This window comes from Sipha flava, unplaced genomic scaffold (assembly GCF_003268045.1).
Source record: "Sipha flava isolate LNK unplaced genomic scaffold, YSA_version1 80_pilon_pilon, whole genome shotgun sequence".
In the NCBI taxonomy this organism is placed as follows: domain Eukaryota; kingdom Metazoa; phylum Arthropoda; class Insecta; order Hemiptera; family Aphididae; genus Sipha; species Sipha flava.
Genome location: NW_020273622.1, coordinates 1,506,550 through 1,526,634, shown reverse-complemented (window position 1 = coordinate 1,526,634; position 20,085 = coordinate 1,506,550). Strand labels below are relative to the sequence as shown.

Below are 20,085 nucleotides of genomic sequence, written 5' to 3'. Positions count from 1 at the left end.
ACAAATTCGTTGTGATTTAAAAAAATTAGGCATATTTTCATATAATGATAATCAAAATCATGATAAAAAGTTAATCATATAAATAATTTTATCATTTTTTTAAAGTTGGGCTCCGTATTAAGAGTGAGTAGTATTATTTTCAAATAAAAACGATTTATTGAATATCGACTGAATATAATTGAATTTAAATTTAGCTTATAAGATTTAATAAATTATGTATAAATTGATTATTAATTGGAAGCCCTGCAATCAAGTAAAATTTGTTATTTCATTGAAAATTATAAGAATGAAGAGATATTTTTCGATAAATTGTTGCCCAACTCTATTATTATGATGATATACGTACAAATTTTATTTGCCCGTGAAATATATATTCATACATGATTAACTGATCTATTAATTTACAAGTTGTCTTAAAACAATAGTTAATAATTCAAAAACAGTCTATAAAAAATAATTTGTTTCTACAATGTTCCGAAAAACACGATTTAGTATGACATGTATGATTACTGATTCTATCGGCATACTAATTAAAAATTTTCCTAGTTCATGAATACATTCACGAGTTCGGGGGTACAATCAACGACAAATTTAATAATTAGTTTTCGTTTGAAACATTTTTTTTCATCTGAATAAAACGTAAACAAATGGACGAATGATTGTTCTCGGGAAGAACATTCGATTAATAACAAAACAAAGTTTAACAATAATAATGATTAAAAAAAAAAAAAAAAAAAACATCAACATAATACTTAACTTAGAGGAAGTGATCTTCCATGTCGAGTTGTAGTAGCTCAAGTTCTGCGCGACTTTTCCGTTTACAAAATACCGTCAAACACAACAATCTGAGCATGACGCGGAACTGCGGGCTAAGAAAAATGAGCACAAACGCTTTCCACACCGAGTTGGATATGCCCAGCCACAACGCGGCGAAACGGACCTGGCCGGGCACCGCTGGTACGCCACCTAACTGTTGGTACGCTTTAATGGACATCAATGGTGTCCAACAAACCCAGAACGACACGATCAACACGAATGACGTGACATGCGTAGGATTGGACAAGTTTTCGGATAATGCTGTTACGTATTCCTGCGTGCAGATAAAACAATGGCATATAACATTAAATGGCATAATGCTAAACACATTTCCAACTACACGTTTAACGTATTATAATATTGTTATTCAGTATTGGCGTACATCTTCACTGAAGAATAATTAAACAAAAATAAATTATCAATACATGATTGTTTTGCAAGCAATTCGAGGACTCGGAGTACCACAAAAGTTTTTAATAATTTAAATAATTTACATAAATTAAATTAAATAATTTTATATCTAAATATTTATTCTTAATAGTTCTAATATTATGTAATTTGAATTAATTTCATTGACTCCTTGCCCATAAACGTTTGCAATAAACATTTAAATTTTCTTAATTTTTAAATTGAGACACTTCTCCTTTTTTCAAATTACTAGCCAATAATAACTGGCCAGTTAATTTAATGTTATACCAAAAAAACAATACTATAAGCTAGTATGCATTAATATTTAACTATAACAACAAATTTAACAATCGTGTTAACAGTGGCGTAAACTGGGGTCACACAGTGTCGTAAACGTGAAAATATTACAGGGTCAGGGTCACAAGAGTATTTTAAATGTGACATTAAAATATCATGTGTACTATTTTTTTTAAAAATAAAAATGTATTTTATTTAAATATTCAAAAACTATGCCAACTGCAATATCAATAATATAAAAAAAAAACTAATTTATATTTTAAGAACCAATAATTAATTTCGTGTTGATGCACTGTAGCACTAGCATAATTATATTTTATAATAAAATATGAATAATAAATTAAAACGAAAACTAGTAAATGTTGATACTCGTAAATTTATATACAAATAAATAGTTTACACGTAGAAATAAATTAATTAATTAATGCATAACCTGAAGAATTATTATATAATGCGTACGACCAGTTTTGAATTAAAAATTCGTCATCAGGTATTTACAAAGCATAAACCTATATAAAAATAGTATAAACATATTAATTAAATATTATAAATTAAATTATATTAATATAATATTAAATATAATATTGTATTATAATTATTTAATCGGTTACATGATACAAAGTTAATAAAATGGCGACTGATTATGAAAAAATAAAGGAAGGAATATATTAAGAAAAATTGGTCGTTTTACATAGAAATAATGTATTTTAATAGGAAAGATTATTTAAAATGAATATTTTAAGAAATATATAAATGTTGAATATATTGATATAGGATATTATTTTTAAATTAGATTTGTAAATTTAAAATATTAAAATTATTTTCCTTTTTTTCATTGTATATGTGTTACTCTTCTAAAACTGGATTAATGCAAATTTTATATTGAGTATTTAGTATTTCTAAGTTTGTAACGATATCATAATGTATATAATGGTTATTTTTTTTAAACATGTTTAGCGAAATTTGAACCATGGTCTTTTTTAATTTTAGTCTAGAAATGTGTTCTTTATATCATATTCTTGTCTTACCTTCATAAAATGTATTGCAAAGTATTAATTTAAATGTAATTGTAATAAATTTTATTCAAATTTAGAATATGACAAAACATAGTTAGGTATTGCAAGAGGGGGGGGCAAAGACATCGGCAAGTTTGTTTGCTCTACAAATTTTCTGCAGCCCTAAAAACCTAATTGACACCACTACATTAACATGTATTATTGTTTTATTTTATTTAATGATACATAAAATAATATGCTCTTTAACAAACATTTTTTTTTTTTTTTGAGTCTTTTGATCATGAAATTACTTCAAACCAAATTATGAGACTGAAAACGTGAACCAATGTTATATAAGATTAAAGTTTTTAAAGAAATATTTTAGCAACACTAAGGTTTTTACGCTTTCGGCTTATAGTAGACTAATCTGAAAACTTTAAAAAGCTTAGCTCCAGATCAAAATGAAGATTAAAGTTGAGGAACATTTTTGGTAAAAAATGAAAATACCAAGTTTAGGTATTTCAAGACTTTAAGTGTTGTCACGGTAAACTTAAAGCATGAAACATTTTTTACTAACTATATGTTTCATTTTTGAAGTCAAATAATTAGCAATGTGCGCGCTTCTTTATCGAGCATATGATTTAATGATCAAATTAATGAAAAAAAATAAATAAATTAAATAAATGTATCACTATCAAATGCATGTTTATAGAAAAATAAAATCACTAAACGGATTAAGTACCTATACAAGTTCGTGTTTGAAACGTAGTGAATGATTTGCAACATCGTAATACGTTAAGTCTAACATTTCAGAGTATGGTTACAACCTCTCACCCAATTCGCGCCACTGGTTATTATTATGAATATTATTCTTATTGTTATAGTACGACTGAAAACCACCGTATTGCTGGGTGCTCGTCATAATTATGCCATCTACCTTGTCGTGTGCTAGAAATCCCCGCCGCAGCCGTCTGATCGCACCGTAAATGTACACGTACGTGTACAGGATAGTGATGAGACTGGGGCCCAGCACCAGTATGGCCAGCGTCACCGAATACGCCGCCATGCCCTGCCAGTCGAGCATGCACACCGCCGTGTCCTGATCAAACACCGGATCGCCGAACTCGAGCAGCGGCGGGCAGCACAGCATCGCTGACGATATCCACGTGAACGCCATCCAGCACTGGCACCTGGTGCGCGTCTGCACCGTGAAGTACCTGACCGGTTTGCGTACCGCTATGTACCTGCAGCGCGCGAAACAACAACGAAATACTATGTTACTGCACAGTAAATTTTTCACGGTGATTGTACAGCATTGAACACGGCTATAACATTCGCGTTGTTCGACGATACCACTTGGACCGCGTGTATGGGTGTATCAAACGCACACACCGAGTACGTCCAAGTCCCAACTCATTACACTATATGGAACATCAAGAACGTCGGTTCTCATTTCGTTAGACAATACCGAAAACGCATTTTCTATTTTCTTGCACGCTTTGATCACCTTTGATCGACAGGACCGTGTATCGCAATTCCGTTGTTTCTTCGTGCTACACAGACGAATGATAAGATTATACTCGTAAGGTACGGGACGAAAGCCGGAATTTACTTGTCCCGATCGCCTTGCTGAGCTACCAGTGCCAAGGATTATAAGCCCACCATAAAAAAAAAAAAAAAAAAACTCAAACTCGTAGTCGGTTCGCTTTCGTAATAACATCATGTTTTGAACATTTGTATGATTTTAGTAATAACGTTGTGCACCACTGCAACCATCGCCACAATAATTTTACACTGTACGGTGCACCCGATGCGTACAACTAACACCACACGTTATTTCCTGCGCGTTTACAGAATAAGCCGTGCGCAGATGATAGATGTATTAGTTGAAATACGAAAATACTTATTGGAGCATTGCGATTTTATGTTTGATGTTCCATGAGCGTTGGTCTATGATGTTATAATAATATTTCGTTCCGTGGTTTACACGTGGAATGTGCATGGAACTGCGGGCTAGTAAATCGTGAAGACGATATACCTCCGTCGTAAACGATTGGTCAGTGGCTCACCCGACTAGGTTAAAAGTTCTCGCCCCTCGCGTGCAACCGCGTAAAAAACGGACGAAATACTGCGAACCGACTACATTACCGTTGCACAACGTGCGATCCGCGTGCACGCGAAAATATTTATTTATTTTTATTTTCGGTCTAATGTTTCTCGCGTCATCGATGGCACGGATCTATGCAGCGCGCGGAGCACGCGACGACGTCATGCGATTCGACTGCATAACTGCAGTTGTCAAAGCGGTAACGTAGCGCGCGGTAAATATCGTAGCGTGTACGCCATGCACACAATAATAAAACATACGCACGTACATTTTTTTTTTTTTTTTTTTTTTTTGTTTCTGCCGCGGTGTTATTATTACCATTTACGAGCGCGCGCGCTAAGAATCGTGTTTCGCACACGAACCTGCTCTGTTCGGACGGCCACGTGAGTTGGCCGATTGGCGTGATATCGGGTGTTATGCGCAAAGCTATATTCATACTGTACACTACGTGACGATGTACACGCTTGGAAATTCATTGTTACGATTGCCGCGGTATACGTGGGAAAAGACCAACTTTGTTCCGGGCACTATGGAAATTGGTCGATTAGCACGATATGATATTTGTTAATGTTGTTTTCAAACTTTTTGACGTCTTTTGTTGATACAATTTTTCATTGTTATTAATATCGACTAAATTGTATTGATTCACTTCAATAAAGCATTATTTCAAGTGCTTTATGTACACAATTTTACCAATGAAAGGTTATAGAAGCAGATACTTGATATTTCTTTGAAGTAGTTCAATTTTTTAAAGCGGCGTTAAGTATAGGCAATTTCACAACGTTCAAGTCATGTGGTCGTAAAACTAGTATCCATGCTTATACACACTCATTAAGAATGAATACCATCGATTAATATTGTATTTATTTCCCTAATTGTTTTTATGTTTTTAAAAAATGTCATTTATCTAGATTAGCCTTACTATTTCAACCATAAAAATGTTATTCAAAACGCTTTTGATTTTCTTAATTTTTGAATAAATTTGTAAAATATATTTTGATTTTTCTATTATCACCCTGGAACATTACATTTTATTAATTACCTGTCTACACTAATCCACATAAATGTATACGCAGACACAGTCCATAGTGCGACTTCGATGTATCCGATAATTCTACAAGCGATTTTCCCATAAACCCATTGTTGCACTAGTGCTGGATATACGGAAAAGGGCACTACGAGCACACCGTAGAGCAAGTCAGCCAGAGCCAGTGACACCAAGTAAACATTCATCACCTCTCCTCCACCTAATATCAAGTACAAAGGGTTCATTTTTTAGATTTTATATGCATTATTAATATTATTATTTTTTTTTATTCACTATAAAATTTTAGACGAAATTTATATAAAACATATTCAAGTATTTGTAAATGCATACTACCTCTTATGTTGGTGAATGTAGCGATGATGAGGATATTAAGGAGGATGATGGCGACCGCCATGGTGAGCACCAGCGATGCCTGGGTTAAGGGCTCCAGGTTGTGGTGGGGGTGGGCTTCAGTAGTACGTGCCCACCGCCATTGCTGCTATCTGTCACACATCACAGCCTAAAAAAAATAAAATAATATATAATTAGATCAAAATTTATTATTTTAATTTTCTTACAATTATTCTACTTTACTATCTATTACCTAGGAAATAATTACATTTACACTCATTTCTAATATATGAATAAGACGTAACATCGCAACATAAATGTGTATAAATATATGTCCTATAAAAAATAAAGATTATAGTATGACGCAATTGATCAGTAGCAATTGTCTTTCGGTGCTATGATTAAGCTATAGCTTAAATATGTATACGTCTGACATTTATAGTTCTTGAATGGATGGCTACATAGGAATTTAGCAACGAAGCCATACTTCTATATTATGTGTTCTAGCAACCAACAAAAATAACTGAATAATACTCAAGGGCTAAGACTTTTTAAAAAAAAAAAAAAAATAAGACAAAGTTTTATAGTAATTGAATGGCAATTAGAACGAATTAAATTATGAAAATTTTAGTATATTTAAGTACGAAAGTAAAATGTGCAGATACATGTGAACGATCATATCAAGTTAAATTAAGAATTAGCGTCTAATGTGAAATAAATTTATTAATATTACTACTGTAAAAATACAAATATTTAATGTTTTGCAGTAATTGTACTTCTGTTTGTGATATACAACCAATGCATAAAAAAATAGATTATATTCGTAAACAGGAATAGTTATGTATCTAGCAATATAATTATTATATTTTTATATTCTATGATTATAAATCAAGATAATTATTATCTAGTAGTAAACATATTTTACGTATAAAAGAAGTTTTTATAAACTAGAAATACATTTTATATTCAAGCAGTGCTATACAAATTATTTAAAATCTAATCTATTTACCATGAATAAATTCATGGTATAATTTATTCATTATGTAATAATGTTGAATTAATGTCGAAATAGAACTATTTTTACTTCCGGTAAAAACAATTGCAAATTACAAAAAAAATATATCGTTCAAATTTTATATATATTCTACTATAAACATAATATTTTATTAAAATTGAATACAATTTTTTTATTTTGTCAAAGAACAAATACAATGAAATTAAGTTATTCTGTTTATTTATTATCATTTAAAATATTAAAATTTATACCTACACGTATTAAACAAACATTTAATTAACATTGACATTAAATTAATATTTAAATTTCAAACATTTAAAAGATTAGTTTGTTGCCTAAGAGATTTATGTATTAATGTAAAACTATTGAGTAATATAAACTCATAAAAATACTTTACATGTCTTTATTTGTGCTTAAAAACATTAAAAATTATTAAAATGTCCATATATGGTTAATTTAAATAAAAATTAAATTAAAAAATTATTCAAACACTTAACCTTATTTGTATTCTATTATTTTCTTGGAACCTTCAACTATGTCTTATGGCTTCTAATATTAAATAAACGACACTAGTATGGCCAATCATATTAGGTAAAAGTAATTGAAAAACGAATAAAATATAAGATCCAGAACTTCTAAAGCTGAGTTATGTAGAAAAAACCAGAGATAATATAGATGAAATTTAAAGCATTTAAAATTGTTGAGCATAATCTAAAATATGGTTTACCACAAACATTATATAGTATTATGAACAATATAAAAACTGGACAATCATATCAGATTTGTATCAAAATTATTTATTTTTAGACCTTACATAAACACATAATATTATAATGGCTAAAAAAAATTGATAAAGGGACGATCAACTTATGATTTTCCTTTTCTCAAATTTGTCACTGCCGGAATAACAAAAATACATATTTATTTATTCTACTGTTTTTTCTACGTAAATATGATTTTTGAAGATAGTCTATAAATAATGATAGTACATTTCACTTATTTATTAACTAATTAATGTACCTATGAACATATAAATAATGATTAATTCAGAAAAATGCATAATATTTATAATTATAGTCATCCTGTTAGTTCCAACTTGTGACGGTAACTAAACAAATTTCGAATAATTATCACTTAGGTACATTCAATTAAAACTTACGTGAATTCAAATAAAAATGTGTAAGTTAGTAAGTCCTACGGTTATACCATTAAAATCCACATAAATAATATTGAAAATACAACTTATTCGATGAGTGCGGACAGTACTAATACCACTACTACCACTACTACTACGGATACTACTGTTAGTGTTGTTACAGTTATTACCAATACTGTTATCGCTACATTTATCGCTACTTCTACTGTTGTACGGAACATTACGTGTACATGAAACCCATATCGATCGATAGGCAACGGATATTCTACTTGTGCGAGACGCGCATACCTGATGTATCGGCGAACCAAACACGAATATAGAAATAGTTTGTCGGTGTTAGAGGGAAGTGTATAATGGGGAAGAGGAGGAGGAGGAAGATTTCGATTATTTTATTGCGGTCGTTGACTTCCGGACGTTGTGCCGCGACTGAGAAACAAAAAACGACGGGTCCCTTGCCTCAGGGTCACGGAGAGAACGGGAATAAAAACACTCGATTAGATACCAGAAAACGTGCGCGTGCGGTACTGGGATTCGGGCGAAGGAGAAATCGAACGCGCGGATGGCAAAATCCGGAGAAGGATACACGCGTGTAGTATTACTGCGGCCGCGTTGGAAAATCGCGCACGGCACCCGGGGAATCGTTAACGCGGAACGTTCGCGACGACTACGTGCGGTGCTGTGAGTCCGCACAAGAACAATGGGCGACGCGCGCGGTATCGCGTAATGTCCCCCGAAACGACGACCGTCAGCGGCGGTGGCGGCGGCGGCGGCGTCGGCGGCGGCGGCGGCGGCAGCGGTGGCAACCGCTGGGACGGAGGGGTTACATAATGTATTATGTCGATACCACTTATCACTCTCCCGGTCGCCCGTTGCGTACGCGCCGTGCACCTTCGAAGTGTCGTGTACTCTCGCCGTGGACTCGGTTCAACCGTTGCACCGTTCGCAGGACGTACAGTTAACCGCCAGCAGGGCTCGGGAAGAACGTCGCGATCGCGAGAAGATCGACGAGTCGAATGCGATTAAAAAGTTCACCGTTTTGTTGGGCGGGTGGGTAGAGAGAGGAATAAAATAAAATAACGAACAGTTTAGGAGTATCACTCTGACCGTGTGCGTACACTTATAATCCGGCGTGTAATTGTACGGTAATAATAATAATTACTAACATTCTAATGACTGATACGGGGAGACTGCATAACTGCAAGTGCACTACCAATGCGACGCGACGATGTTAATCGCGCGAAAAAAAAAACACGTAATTAATATATACAAATATATATACATATTTGTTTATTTATGAGTTTGTGCATGCATGGGTATGTATGTGTGTGCGTGCATGTGCGTGTGTGCGTGTGTGTGTGTGCGTGTGTCTGTGTGTGTGCGTTTGTGTGTGTGTGTGTGTGTGTATGTGCTCACCAGATTCCGGTAACATGGCGGTCGCGCTGACGGGGTCGAAGTACCGCAGCGGATGAGATGAATAATAATTATTGTAATTGTGATGATTATTATATTTACAACACGATTATATATATATAGTATAAAATATGTGTATAATTGTAAATGGGTAGACGTGGAAAAAGCGAAAAAATTTTGTTTTAGAAAAAAAAAAGAAAAAGAAAGATATTGTACACGGAATGTTGCAAGAGCTACACTACTACCACTATTATACACTGCGGCGGCCGAATCGCGCGCCTCCCCTTCTGACACACACGCACCTAGCGTGCACCCACCTCCCCTTCGCGCCGACCTTCCCGCAACGACCCGATATCACCTCTCCTCGTCATTATCCGTTTACACACGCAAACACGCGAGCGCACGCGCGCTACCGTGGCGCCCGCGCACACACACAATAGGACGCACAAACGCACACACCCGCGCAAGTACATACAAGCACGCGCGCACACGTTCGCAAAAAAGCTCGCGCATACGTACCACCGTCAGGGCCCTACCCTCAGCCTACACCGTGCCCTACCCTTCTCATCAGCCACCACCCGCGCCCTTCCTTAGACCGTCGTGCCTTCCCTATCCGCCGATCCACAGCCAACAAATTTCTCGGCCGCGCACGTACACGCACACGCACACAAATACATTTCTACAATTGCACCCGCTACCCTTCGGCCAATACTATCGCCGCGTGACGTCAACCAAAGGACGCAGCATTCGGCTCCAGTATGTCCGCGTCGTATCTGCGCTTATCTAACTCCAGCGGACACGGACTGCTCTTGGCGTTTCACCGCGGACATGCACGCATACACACACACACACACACACACACATACACGTACATACATCAACACGCACCACACATACGCACGCTCATGCGCGCACGTTCATATTATTATATACCTACGTGTGCGTGTGTGTGTGTGTGTGTATGTATCTTTCTATTGAATATATATAAATATAAACAGGCAAACACATTAAAAACGCCTTTCACACAATCTATATGAAACATTATTATTCCTTTCTTTACGAGAGAGTATCCGAGCGTGTACCAATGATATTGTTCGGATGATCATAAAATAATAATATTATGTGTATTTACGTTACGATAAAGACCGAAGATGATAGATTGGCGATAGCGATCAGTGTGGTTAGTGATGGTTGATATTCCTCACGAAGACGGAAACAATTTTTGAGTACCCGAAATATTCATACACTTTTATAATTTAGCCATTAACTGGTTATAAACACAAGAGAAAAACATAGTTTGACAATATAGTTGCATCATATGATAGAAAAAATATTTAATTTAATATTAAAACATTACTATTTGTTTATTTTGTGTGTGTATGTTTGTCTGTGTATACAATTACAACCAGAAGTACTCCAATTATCCCTAAAATAAAAAAAGGAAATGGGTTCTTGTTGTTACTAATAGGAGATAATTTTTTTAATTTCTTAATAGTTTTCTTAATAATTGTAAAAAGAATTATGAAAAATTATAACATTTTCAGCACACCGGTTTTCTATAGAATTGAATTTTTATTCGAACTCAAAAATTATTAATCTTAAAGACATGACGTTTTCACTAAATATTTACATATATAACCGATTGCTATAGATAATATAATGCAGAGCTTAAAACCGTTCTTAATAAAGTTGGTAATCGGCTCCAGTAGGAGCCGACAATTTTTTAAAACGGGTAACCGGTTATCGTTTAATTTTGATAATATGGTAACCGGTAACCGTTTCTATAAGGATATTTCAAAAACTATAATAACCGTTAATTGTTTAAAAGACGATGATAAGGTTTTTTGGGAATCGGTTGCCGGTTCAAACTGGTTTTTAAAAAATCATATTTTTAAAACCGTATATTTAGGCGTTTCGTGGGTTGATAATATAACTTTTATTATTACAAAATCAAAAACTTAATATGCTTTAATTTGGTCGATTTCACTCAATTTCGATATTTATTTTTTTCAAACTACTTTAAAGTTTAAAACATATTATGGTCAAGATAATGATAATCAAAAAACTAAATTGCATAAAAAATTTTTATTTTTATAATTTTCTTATTTATAACGGTAAAAAACCGAAATTAAAAATAATAATTTGTTCTAAGCTGATACTAAGATTGACACATTTCCACGGGACCTTTTGGTTATATTGTATATAATACAGTACACCAAAAAATGGATGAGCAGATATTAAAACGACAGTATTAAAATATCATAAATATTAAATGGTCTAAGCCTATATTCCACCAACGTGTGTAATAAGAATCAGCGCACCACGAAGACGGCGTTTATGACGGTATTTATAATGTATAGTTATACCTATTTATAAATATGATATTCACAACAGATAAGCAATACTCGACGGCCATTGGGACTATTTGGGGCTAATTAATTGTAAAAATATTTAAAAATAGCTGGAAAATTAAATTCAACTATAATAGTATAACCATGACATAATTCAAGTATTAATACCACGAAAAAAACGTTAATTATTTTGGTCGGGAATAAGTTTTGATTATAAAACCGGGATTGAAAATACGATGTAATCGCTTTGATGTTAATATTTAGATATTTACCTTGATTACCAATAGCCAATAACCGCTTCCAACATTCCAAAACTAATAGCGGTTATCGGTTTTTGGTTCTCAAATTTACGGTTTTTTACCGGTTTTCGTTACAAACCGGTTACAGGTTTTAAGCCTTGTTATAATGTTTAAAAGTTTTTTTTTAGTTAATTATTGAAAATTTGAATTTTCAGGTTTTCTTTGATTTCGGAAATATCGATAAAATAATTTCAGTTTAACAAAGTCTTGAAAATTGTATACAAAGTTCTTCTTTTCAACAGGTAAATATTTCTGATTAACGAAAAACTTAAACTTATTTTAAAAAAATACGAGTGTCAAATATTAAATTTTGACAAAACGATTTGACGAAAATCCATTACTTTTTTTTAGCTAAACATTCATAAAATTTTAAATTTTTATAGTTAAGGCTTGAAAATTAGATAAAAGTCATTCATATCAAATCTTTTATATTATTTTCTTTGTAGCCAACAAAAAAAAGTTACTGGAAAATCGCAAAAATGATTTATAAGCGTTACAAAATTAAAATTGTTATATATATATTTTAAATAAGCATTAGTGATACTTTTTAAAGACATTATAAAATTTATATAAAACAAGTTAAATATATTTATGTCATATAATAACGTTTAATTTTGAAAACATTAAAAAACAGCTAAGTATGGTGGCAAATCAAACAAACTAGCAAGGCTCCTTGAGCGGTAAATAAAACAAAAGAATTCCGTTTACTCAGGTAAAAATAATCTGTTTTCAAATTCAACTTTTCTTCTTTTCTTTCCCATAATCAAATAAACACAAAAATAAAAGAAGCTAGTTATATCGTAATACAACGGAAAATAAGTCACCGGGGGTGACGGTAATTGACGGACTGGCGTTGACGAGTAATTAACACATTCCGTATACGGTCAAAACCTAACCCATTCAAACTGATATGAGCGATATGATATACTGGGGAACAAGTTTAATACCGGCTTCCATCGATAAAAAGTTTTTTACTAAAAACCAATGTATTTTGCTATCGATTTTTATTTTTATTCCTGGTCTGCGGGCTAGATAAAATTTTCTGTGGGCCGCCATTTGCTGTCCGCTGACATAAGGTAATGAAAATTGGGTAGATATGAGATAACCAAATCATGTTTGTTTTAGAGTTTTTTTAATTCACCTGGAATATTACAATGTGCAAATGAATAAATTGGTGATCAGTGAATTTTGATAATTTTGTATATTTGAGTTTAGACATTTGTAGAATTTTAAAGATTTTTATAGAATGTCATTAGAAACATTGAACAGGGCTTTATTTGATGTATACATTATTGAGATAAGAATATTTGAATATTATTCGTGTTAGAAGTTTTGATTGATCCCAGTATGATATAAAGCCAAATTAGTAAAAGGAGTTTATATAGGGAAAAATTTATTATTAAGATTGATATGTTAATGTATAAGAAAATGACGTAGTTCACACAAATTATTATTTAAACCAATATGTTTGATATGGATATGGGTTGCTCGAGTAAATCGGAGGTTTACATGTAAACCAAGATATTGAATGTTGTGTACAATTGGCATAGGAAAGTAGTTGAAATATAATTTTAGTAGAAAAATCTCTTTGACTACGTATGAATATTCAATAGATGAATTTTACTTCGATAACTTTTATCCCTTACTCATTGTATTTATTTGTTTATTTTTGATGGTAGATTTAGTTGATTTTGATAAAGGTTTGAGTCGTTTAACGTAATTTCCGAGTCAGAGTGAAGGTCCAGAGACCATTTTCATTGGCAATATATTAGCAGTAATAGTATAGGGAGTAATTGGTTAATCTGAAGTGAATAAGTTAAATACCTAATAATGGAGTACTTTAGTGCTACTTCAGCACAAATGAGAGATAATTCTGGATAAAATTAAAAAGAGGATAAAATAGAAGTAATGAATACTAATAAATGTAAAAACAAATAACAACAATATTATCAATACAAAATATTAAATAATATTCAAACTACTCGTATATATACATATAATGAATTTATTAGGCATATTATTAGGTAAGGCTAACCTTGCCAATGTGGACCACTCCTTCACTTTTTAAATTAATAAATAATTATAAATAAAATGTATCTTTGTATTAATTTTAGTATAGCAAGTAAAATAATTTTTCTAGTTATTGTATATATAAATGTGTTATGCACTTTTGTATAAAGGGCTCAACCCGTCAAATATTTATAAATACGTAAATATTTATATCTACTAATATGTAACAATAAATTATTAAAAATCATTGTATTGTATAAATAAATAATAGAAGTAATATTAAAAATTATTTTAATACATAATATTACAAAAATATTAAAAAGGAACATAGCCAGTAAACCAAAAATCAATGTAAGTAAAGCTAAAAATAAAAATTTTATTCTTCTAAATCATGCCAAATAAACCGATTTCCTTAAAAACTTTTCAGTGTTATTGTACCTCACTTAATAAACTCTATAATGAAATTTCTGCAGATATATTTCAGTATTTCATTAGCGAAGAATGATAACTAACGCCCATGAAGCTCAAACCATTATTATTGAAAATACTACAAAAGTAAAATTCTTGTAATTATTTATAGTCATTTATCGATACTAAAATTTAATATTAGTATTTTTAACGTCCAGTAAGCGCATCTTTAACAATCACCAGCTGTGAATATCACTGATTCGAATATTTATGTATACTATTCTACTAATATACTAATTTAATTTAAATTTAATATTTTAAAATCCTTAGATAACTTCTTCAGAGTCAATTTTAATATTTCTATGCGTACACATTAGGCATAGTCCTTTTAATCTTTCTTGCCCGGTTCTGTTTCTTAAAAAAATTTCGGGGCGTTTTAATGTTGAAAACTAAAAAATGTTATTAACATCTGATGGCTTATCTTTTTTCAAAATGTCGGTCCATCTTGTCTGCCATAGTAAAAATTCGCTTCAATAGCTAGTGAGTTTGAATTAGAAATATAAAACTGACACAAGGTTTAATATTTTCATATATTTTATTGACACAAAACTTGTTATTAAATCAATCATGGAGTTAATTTAAAAATTCCTAAGGGGTTCTAGTATGCAAATTGAAATTCCAAAATATTCTTCGAGATCGTTGGTTTAGTTTAGTAAGAATTAATTATTGGCATAGCTATTTCACCATTAACCGATTTCAACATGTTTTTATATTTATTAAATCAAACGGAAAAACTCTTTGTTGGCGTTTTCTCATTTTTTCATTAAAATTTTGAATATATTTTTGATTCGTTTGCATTCTTCATAAATATCACAATTTATTTTTTGTAGAACTTTTCAAGGGGGTAAAGTCAGAGAAAATAATCCACCAGATTTAAGCTAATAGCAAACTAGCTTTGAATAATAGCATTAAGTAATTATGAAGATTTAGACGAAGTATCAAAATTATGATGATTCTCTAACTTTTCTAACATGTATAAAATCTGACAATAAATTGCAATGAATCTTTGGAACGCACCATAATATTCTACCCAACTAGTTTTATACATTGAAATTAATATAGCTTTATTTGTTCCTGGTATAAAATTAGGAATATTTTATTTTAATGTTTGTGTACGCTGAGTTGGTGATTTAAAAAATTATTAAATGGTTAATACTTGTATTTAATATACAAATAAATAAATACGAATATGTATATATATATATATCGTAAATAAATTAAAGCTTAGCCTGAAGTACTATTATAATTGTAAAGTACTGGTACGACTGATTTAGAATTTAAAATACACCGCCAGGTACATACAAAGCTAAGCTACAGGCTATAGTGTACAACTTATAGGGACTAAGTTATTATTTATTTATTTATTTATTTCTATATATACATAAACTATTTGTTTATTTATTTATATAATGATTTAAAAAAGTTACAAATGGTATAAATAGTATGGACAGTGTTTTACATAGATAACCAAAATATTATCTGGATAAGATAATAGATAACTATTTAAAAATTTATCTGGATAATAGATAAAAGATAACTTCATTTAACTAGGTATAAAAAAAACAGATAAAACTAGATAAAAACATAATTTAAATAGTTTCATCATTCAGAACTTTGTAAAATGGTTATTTTTCTATAAATAAAAATATTAATTATTACTTATGATTTAATTAGTTTAAAATAATCTTAATTAATTTTGCTAATTTAGACAAAAAACTGTACATAAACCTATTTTTATTTTTTATTACCCAAATTTTTTAAACATAAATATTTTAAGATATTATAAATAAATTATTTTTATTTCTTTTTATTTTATGTTATTAATCAGTTAACAGATCAAATTAATTTATTATAATTTAAATAATGTATAATTAAAAATGTATCTAGTTATATGATTTGTATGATTTAAACATATACCTGTAATGTCAGAATTATCTTCATGAATCCGTTTCCTCTCTTGAGAAATAAATTTATCCATGTTAAATTGAGAAATAAGAACAACTAGTTACCAACGTCGAACAGCCAAAAATAACTAATAACAATGATGGTCGATGGAACGTTAACGTAGCAAAGTATGAATGTAAGATACTAAAAATAGTATTATTAATGTTATTAATACTGGTCTCTGACGGACAATTTATAATTTTTAATGCAATCTGTATGTATGTACATTATATTTATGAAACTCATGCTTGATTAAATATATCATAATTTTAAAATATTCCATATAAATCGGTATATTTATTTTATTTAACCATACGTATTTACCAATAACAAATAAGTGATTACTGTTACCTTGTTACTATTCTCAGTATTCACTAATTCGATTTAAGATCTATATACACTAATACTATATAGCCGTGGCCACTATTCAGTGGTTACTGGTTGGCTTTATTATTATTTATTACTTTAATCTAAGTTTATACATTGTTATTTATGGAACTTTCCAACCAAAGATTGACGTTTTATATCCATGTTTTCACATAATTATTGTCTATATTATTATTATATGAGTATAATATTAGCTATTAGGTATATGTATATTAAATTTCGGGTGTAAGCATTAGGCAGCGTATCACCTAGTATCGCTGATATCGCTCAGTCGTCAGTTATATAAAAAATAAAGTTAATCGTTATAAAATTGAATGGTATTATTTGAAATACGTCCACTTTTATATTTTCTGTGTAAATAATTTTACAATACCTTTTCGTCGTTTATAGAATATGGATATTTAAAATTTAAAACGTACAAACGGTAATACTTAGTGTTTATTATTTCTCGCTTCACTTCCCACAAAAAAAATTATCTTTTTCAAAATTATTTAGATAATTTATCTTAGATAACCATTTTATTTAAAAAGTTTGATAATAAGATACTTCAAATTATTATTATCTAGATAAGATAAAAATATTAATGTTTTTATCTAGATAATACACAACACTGAGTATGGAACACCAAAGGTTGTTCAATAAGTGTTCTTTTTTTTCTTCTAAAATCACTAATAACATTTTATGAAACTGATTTTCTACTGTTTTGTAATGATTATATTATTATATAAAATATATAAAATATATTTCTGTTTTCCATCAAAATGCGCTTTCAAATTTCACTACTATTGGACATCTTGGTTGGTAGGAAGAAAAAAAATATGTAATTTAAATATACATTTTTCTTTTAAACATCAATAATTTTCGAGTAAACACCATCAATACCATCTTCCCCCGGTACCCAGTTGAGACCAATATTTAGATACTGTGGCATTTTTAAATATTTTTCGCTCAACTAAATTTTTAGAGCTTCGCCGTTTTAATTTATCAATGGTAGATCAATCTAACAAGTTAAAAAATGAAATTTAATTTGTCATAGATTTTTGCATATTTTCAGAGTTTTTTATGTATTCATATTTTAATATAAAATGTTATTTAACTGCATACTTATGATTTGCTTATTGACTATCCAACAATAAATAAACTTTATACAAATATCATATAATGTGTAGGTATGTTAGAATATTATTGTTGAAAAATATATCGTCATTAGAATGAAAAATTAAAACGTCAGTTTAAATAAACAAATAATATTCAAAATTAAGTTGAACAATTTTATATAATTGGTTTATAATGGTTGAATTATATAAATTGAAATTAAACGCCTCGTATCTACATCGTTAATCGTTTTCTTCTCGAATACGCTGGACTCGTAGCAATATTATGTTTATTTGTGAAAGCATTAAAAACTTTCAAGTATACTTGAAATGATTTATTGCATCAGTTTGTATTTACCAAACATTTACGTGGCCTTTTCCCACTTCAAAATGTTGCCTAATACATAAAGTTAACTGTCGACAGTGTCTGGAATACTGCGTTATAAAAACGTTCTGATCTTTATATACGTATAAATTTTAATTTTCCATATTATTTAAAGCCGTTGTTGTATAAACGATTATTTTAAATGCAAGATTAAAATATTGAATACATAATTAGCTCATTTTTAATAGTTTTTGGAGAATGAACTTTTGAGTCTTAGGGATTAGTCACATCAGTATGATTACAGTGTAATGATTACATTATATCATACATTCGACTTCGGATTTTTCCATACATCTTAGGTAAGCTAACCGAAAAATAAATAAAAAATTTAAAAATTTTAATAGTTAACATATTACTAAATTTCTTTTTCGTTGAATCCATACACAAATTACAAAAATAAATGTATTAACAAATCATAAAAATGTATTGTCTGAAGCATATATTTGGAATTACAATAGAAAGTACTAAGAATGATAATAAGACTTGTAAATACAAGTATGCTTAGAGTTCATCATCAATTGCTGATAAATCGCCAATTTCAATAGCCGAAGGAGTAATGAAAGATCCGTGTTTATGAGAAGTTTCAAAATATCGTTTACCGTCCAAACAACCATCGTGTCTGCCGTATGGCTTGTCGTATTTCACTCCCACCCAATAGCCATGTTTACCATTTAATCGTCCTTTATACATGACTGTACCGGTTCGGACAGGTTTATTCGATAAACGAATGCAACAACGTTGTCCAACTTCAATTTTTTCTATTTGTTCTTTTTCCATGATCTCTTGTTGCTCTCTTTCTATTTTTCGTTGCTTCTGATAATCCGGATTGAATTTACCTAGTTGGTTTTTCTTCAAAAAACTCATTAGCGGTTCCTAAGAAAAACGATAGTAGGTAGGTACTATAATTTTTTATAAACTGAAAACTGTATATATGATACATTGTTCTCCGTATACTACAAATAATCCGCTGCTCATCATTATATTTTCTACCTTTTCGGGAGTAAATTCGCATCGTAATAGTATATTAACTTGCTATCGATAGTATATTTAATGGCAAGAATAAGGGGGGAGGGTCGAACAACCTCCTCGTCATCAAAATAATGGTTGAAAACTTCGAAAAAATATCTACTTTTAAAAAATTACGGGTGGCCCTACCCATTAAAAAATTCAAAATGAGCCATTATTTTTAATATTGTTGCATTATGAAATTTTAAGTAATTTATTTAACCTACACATGTTTTCATACATTGAAAATAGGTAATAAATATTCAGTCATATTTTCTATTTTTCTATATATACATAATTTTGGCACATTTTTTGTACTAACACTTTTTGATATATCATATATAAGTTTAACATAAGTTAAACACTATTTAAAAAAGAAGTTTTAGTTTTTATTTATCTTTTGAATGAATCATCAATTAATGATTTACTGGTATTCAAGCCCTTAAGAATCAAGGATTTTTTCATTTATATTTATTGTTGATTTAAATGTTTCAGCACACCGAGTGCTATTACAAGTTTGAGATTCTTATAATATAAACTAATTATAATTATATAATTAT

At 30.5% G+C, this 20,085-nt stretch overlaps 2 protein-coding genes across 3 annotated transcripts; both read right to left on the bottom strand.

Annotated features, from left to right (window-relative positions):
• Nucleotides 1-392: 392 nt before the first annotated feature.
• Nucleotides 393-9,840, bottom strand: LOC112693058 (histamine H2 receptor). Of its 2 annotated transcripts, none has more exons than XM_025567945.1 (5): nt 9,586-9,840; nt 6,005-6,170; nt 5,666-5,870; nt 3,454-3,760; nt 393-1,090 (listed from the first exon to the last, which is right to left on the bottom strand). In XM_025567945.1, the coding sequence occupies exons 2-5, from the start codon at nt 6,063-6,065 to the stop codon at nt 758-760; spliced, it is 906 nt and encodes a 301-aa protein (XP_025423730.1). In that variant the 5' UTR covers nt 6,066-6,170; nt 9,586-9,840; the 3' UTR covers nt 393-757. The 2 variants fall into 2 exon arrangements, with proteins under 2 accessions (XP_025423730.1, XP_025423731.1); XM_025567946.1 differs by lacking the exon at nt 9,586-9,840 and adding an exon at nt 8,461-8,872.
• A 9,181-nt stretch (nt 9,841-19,021) lies between these two features.
• LOC112693123 (tubulin-folding cofactor B-like) lies at nt 19,022-19,384 on the bottom strand. The gene has a single exon (XM_025568046.1). It carries the CDS (start codon nt 19,382-19,384, stop codon nt 19,022-19,024), a length of 363 nt encoding a protein of 120 aa, XP_025423831.1.
• Nucleotides 19,385-20,085: the final 701 nt, after the last annotated feature.

Excerpts from the sequence above, each read along its gene's own strand:
- LOC112693123 (XM_025568046.1), bottom strand. The coding sequence starts at position 19,384 with ATGAGTTTTTTGAAGAAAAACCAACTAGGTAAATTCAATCCGGATTAT.
- LOC112693058 (XM_025567945.1), bottom strand. The coding sequence starts at position 6,065 with ATGGCGGTCGCCATCATCCTCCTTAATATCCTCATCATCGCTACATTC. Across the intron at positions 5,871-6,004 it reads TACATTCACCAACATAAGAG|GTGGAGGAGAGGTGATGAAT; the intron begins GTAGTATGCATT and ends ACTTGATATTAG. Across the intron at positions 3,761-5,665 it reads ATGTGGATTAGTGTAGACAG|GTACATAGCGGTACGCAAAC; the intron begins GTAATTAATAAA and ends CGCGCGCTGCAG.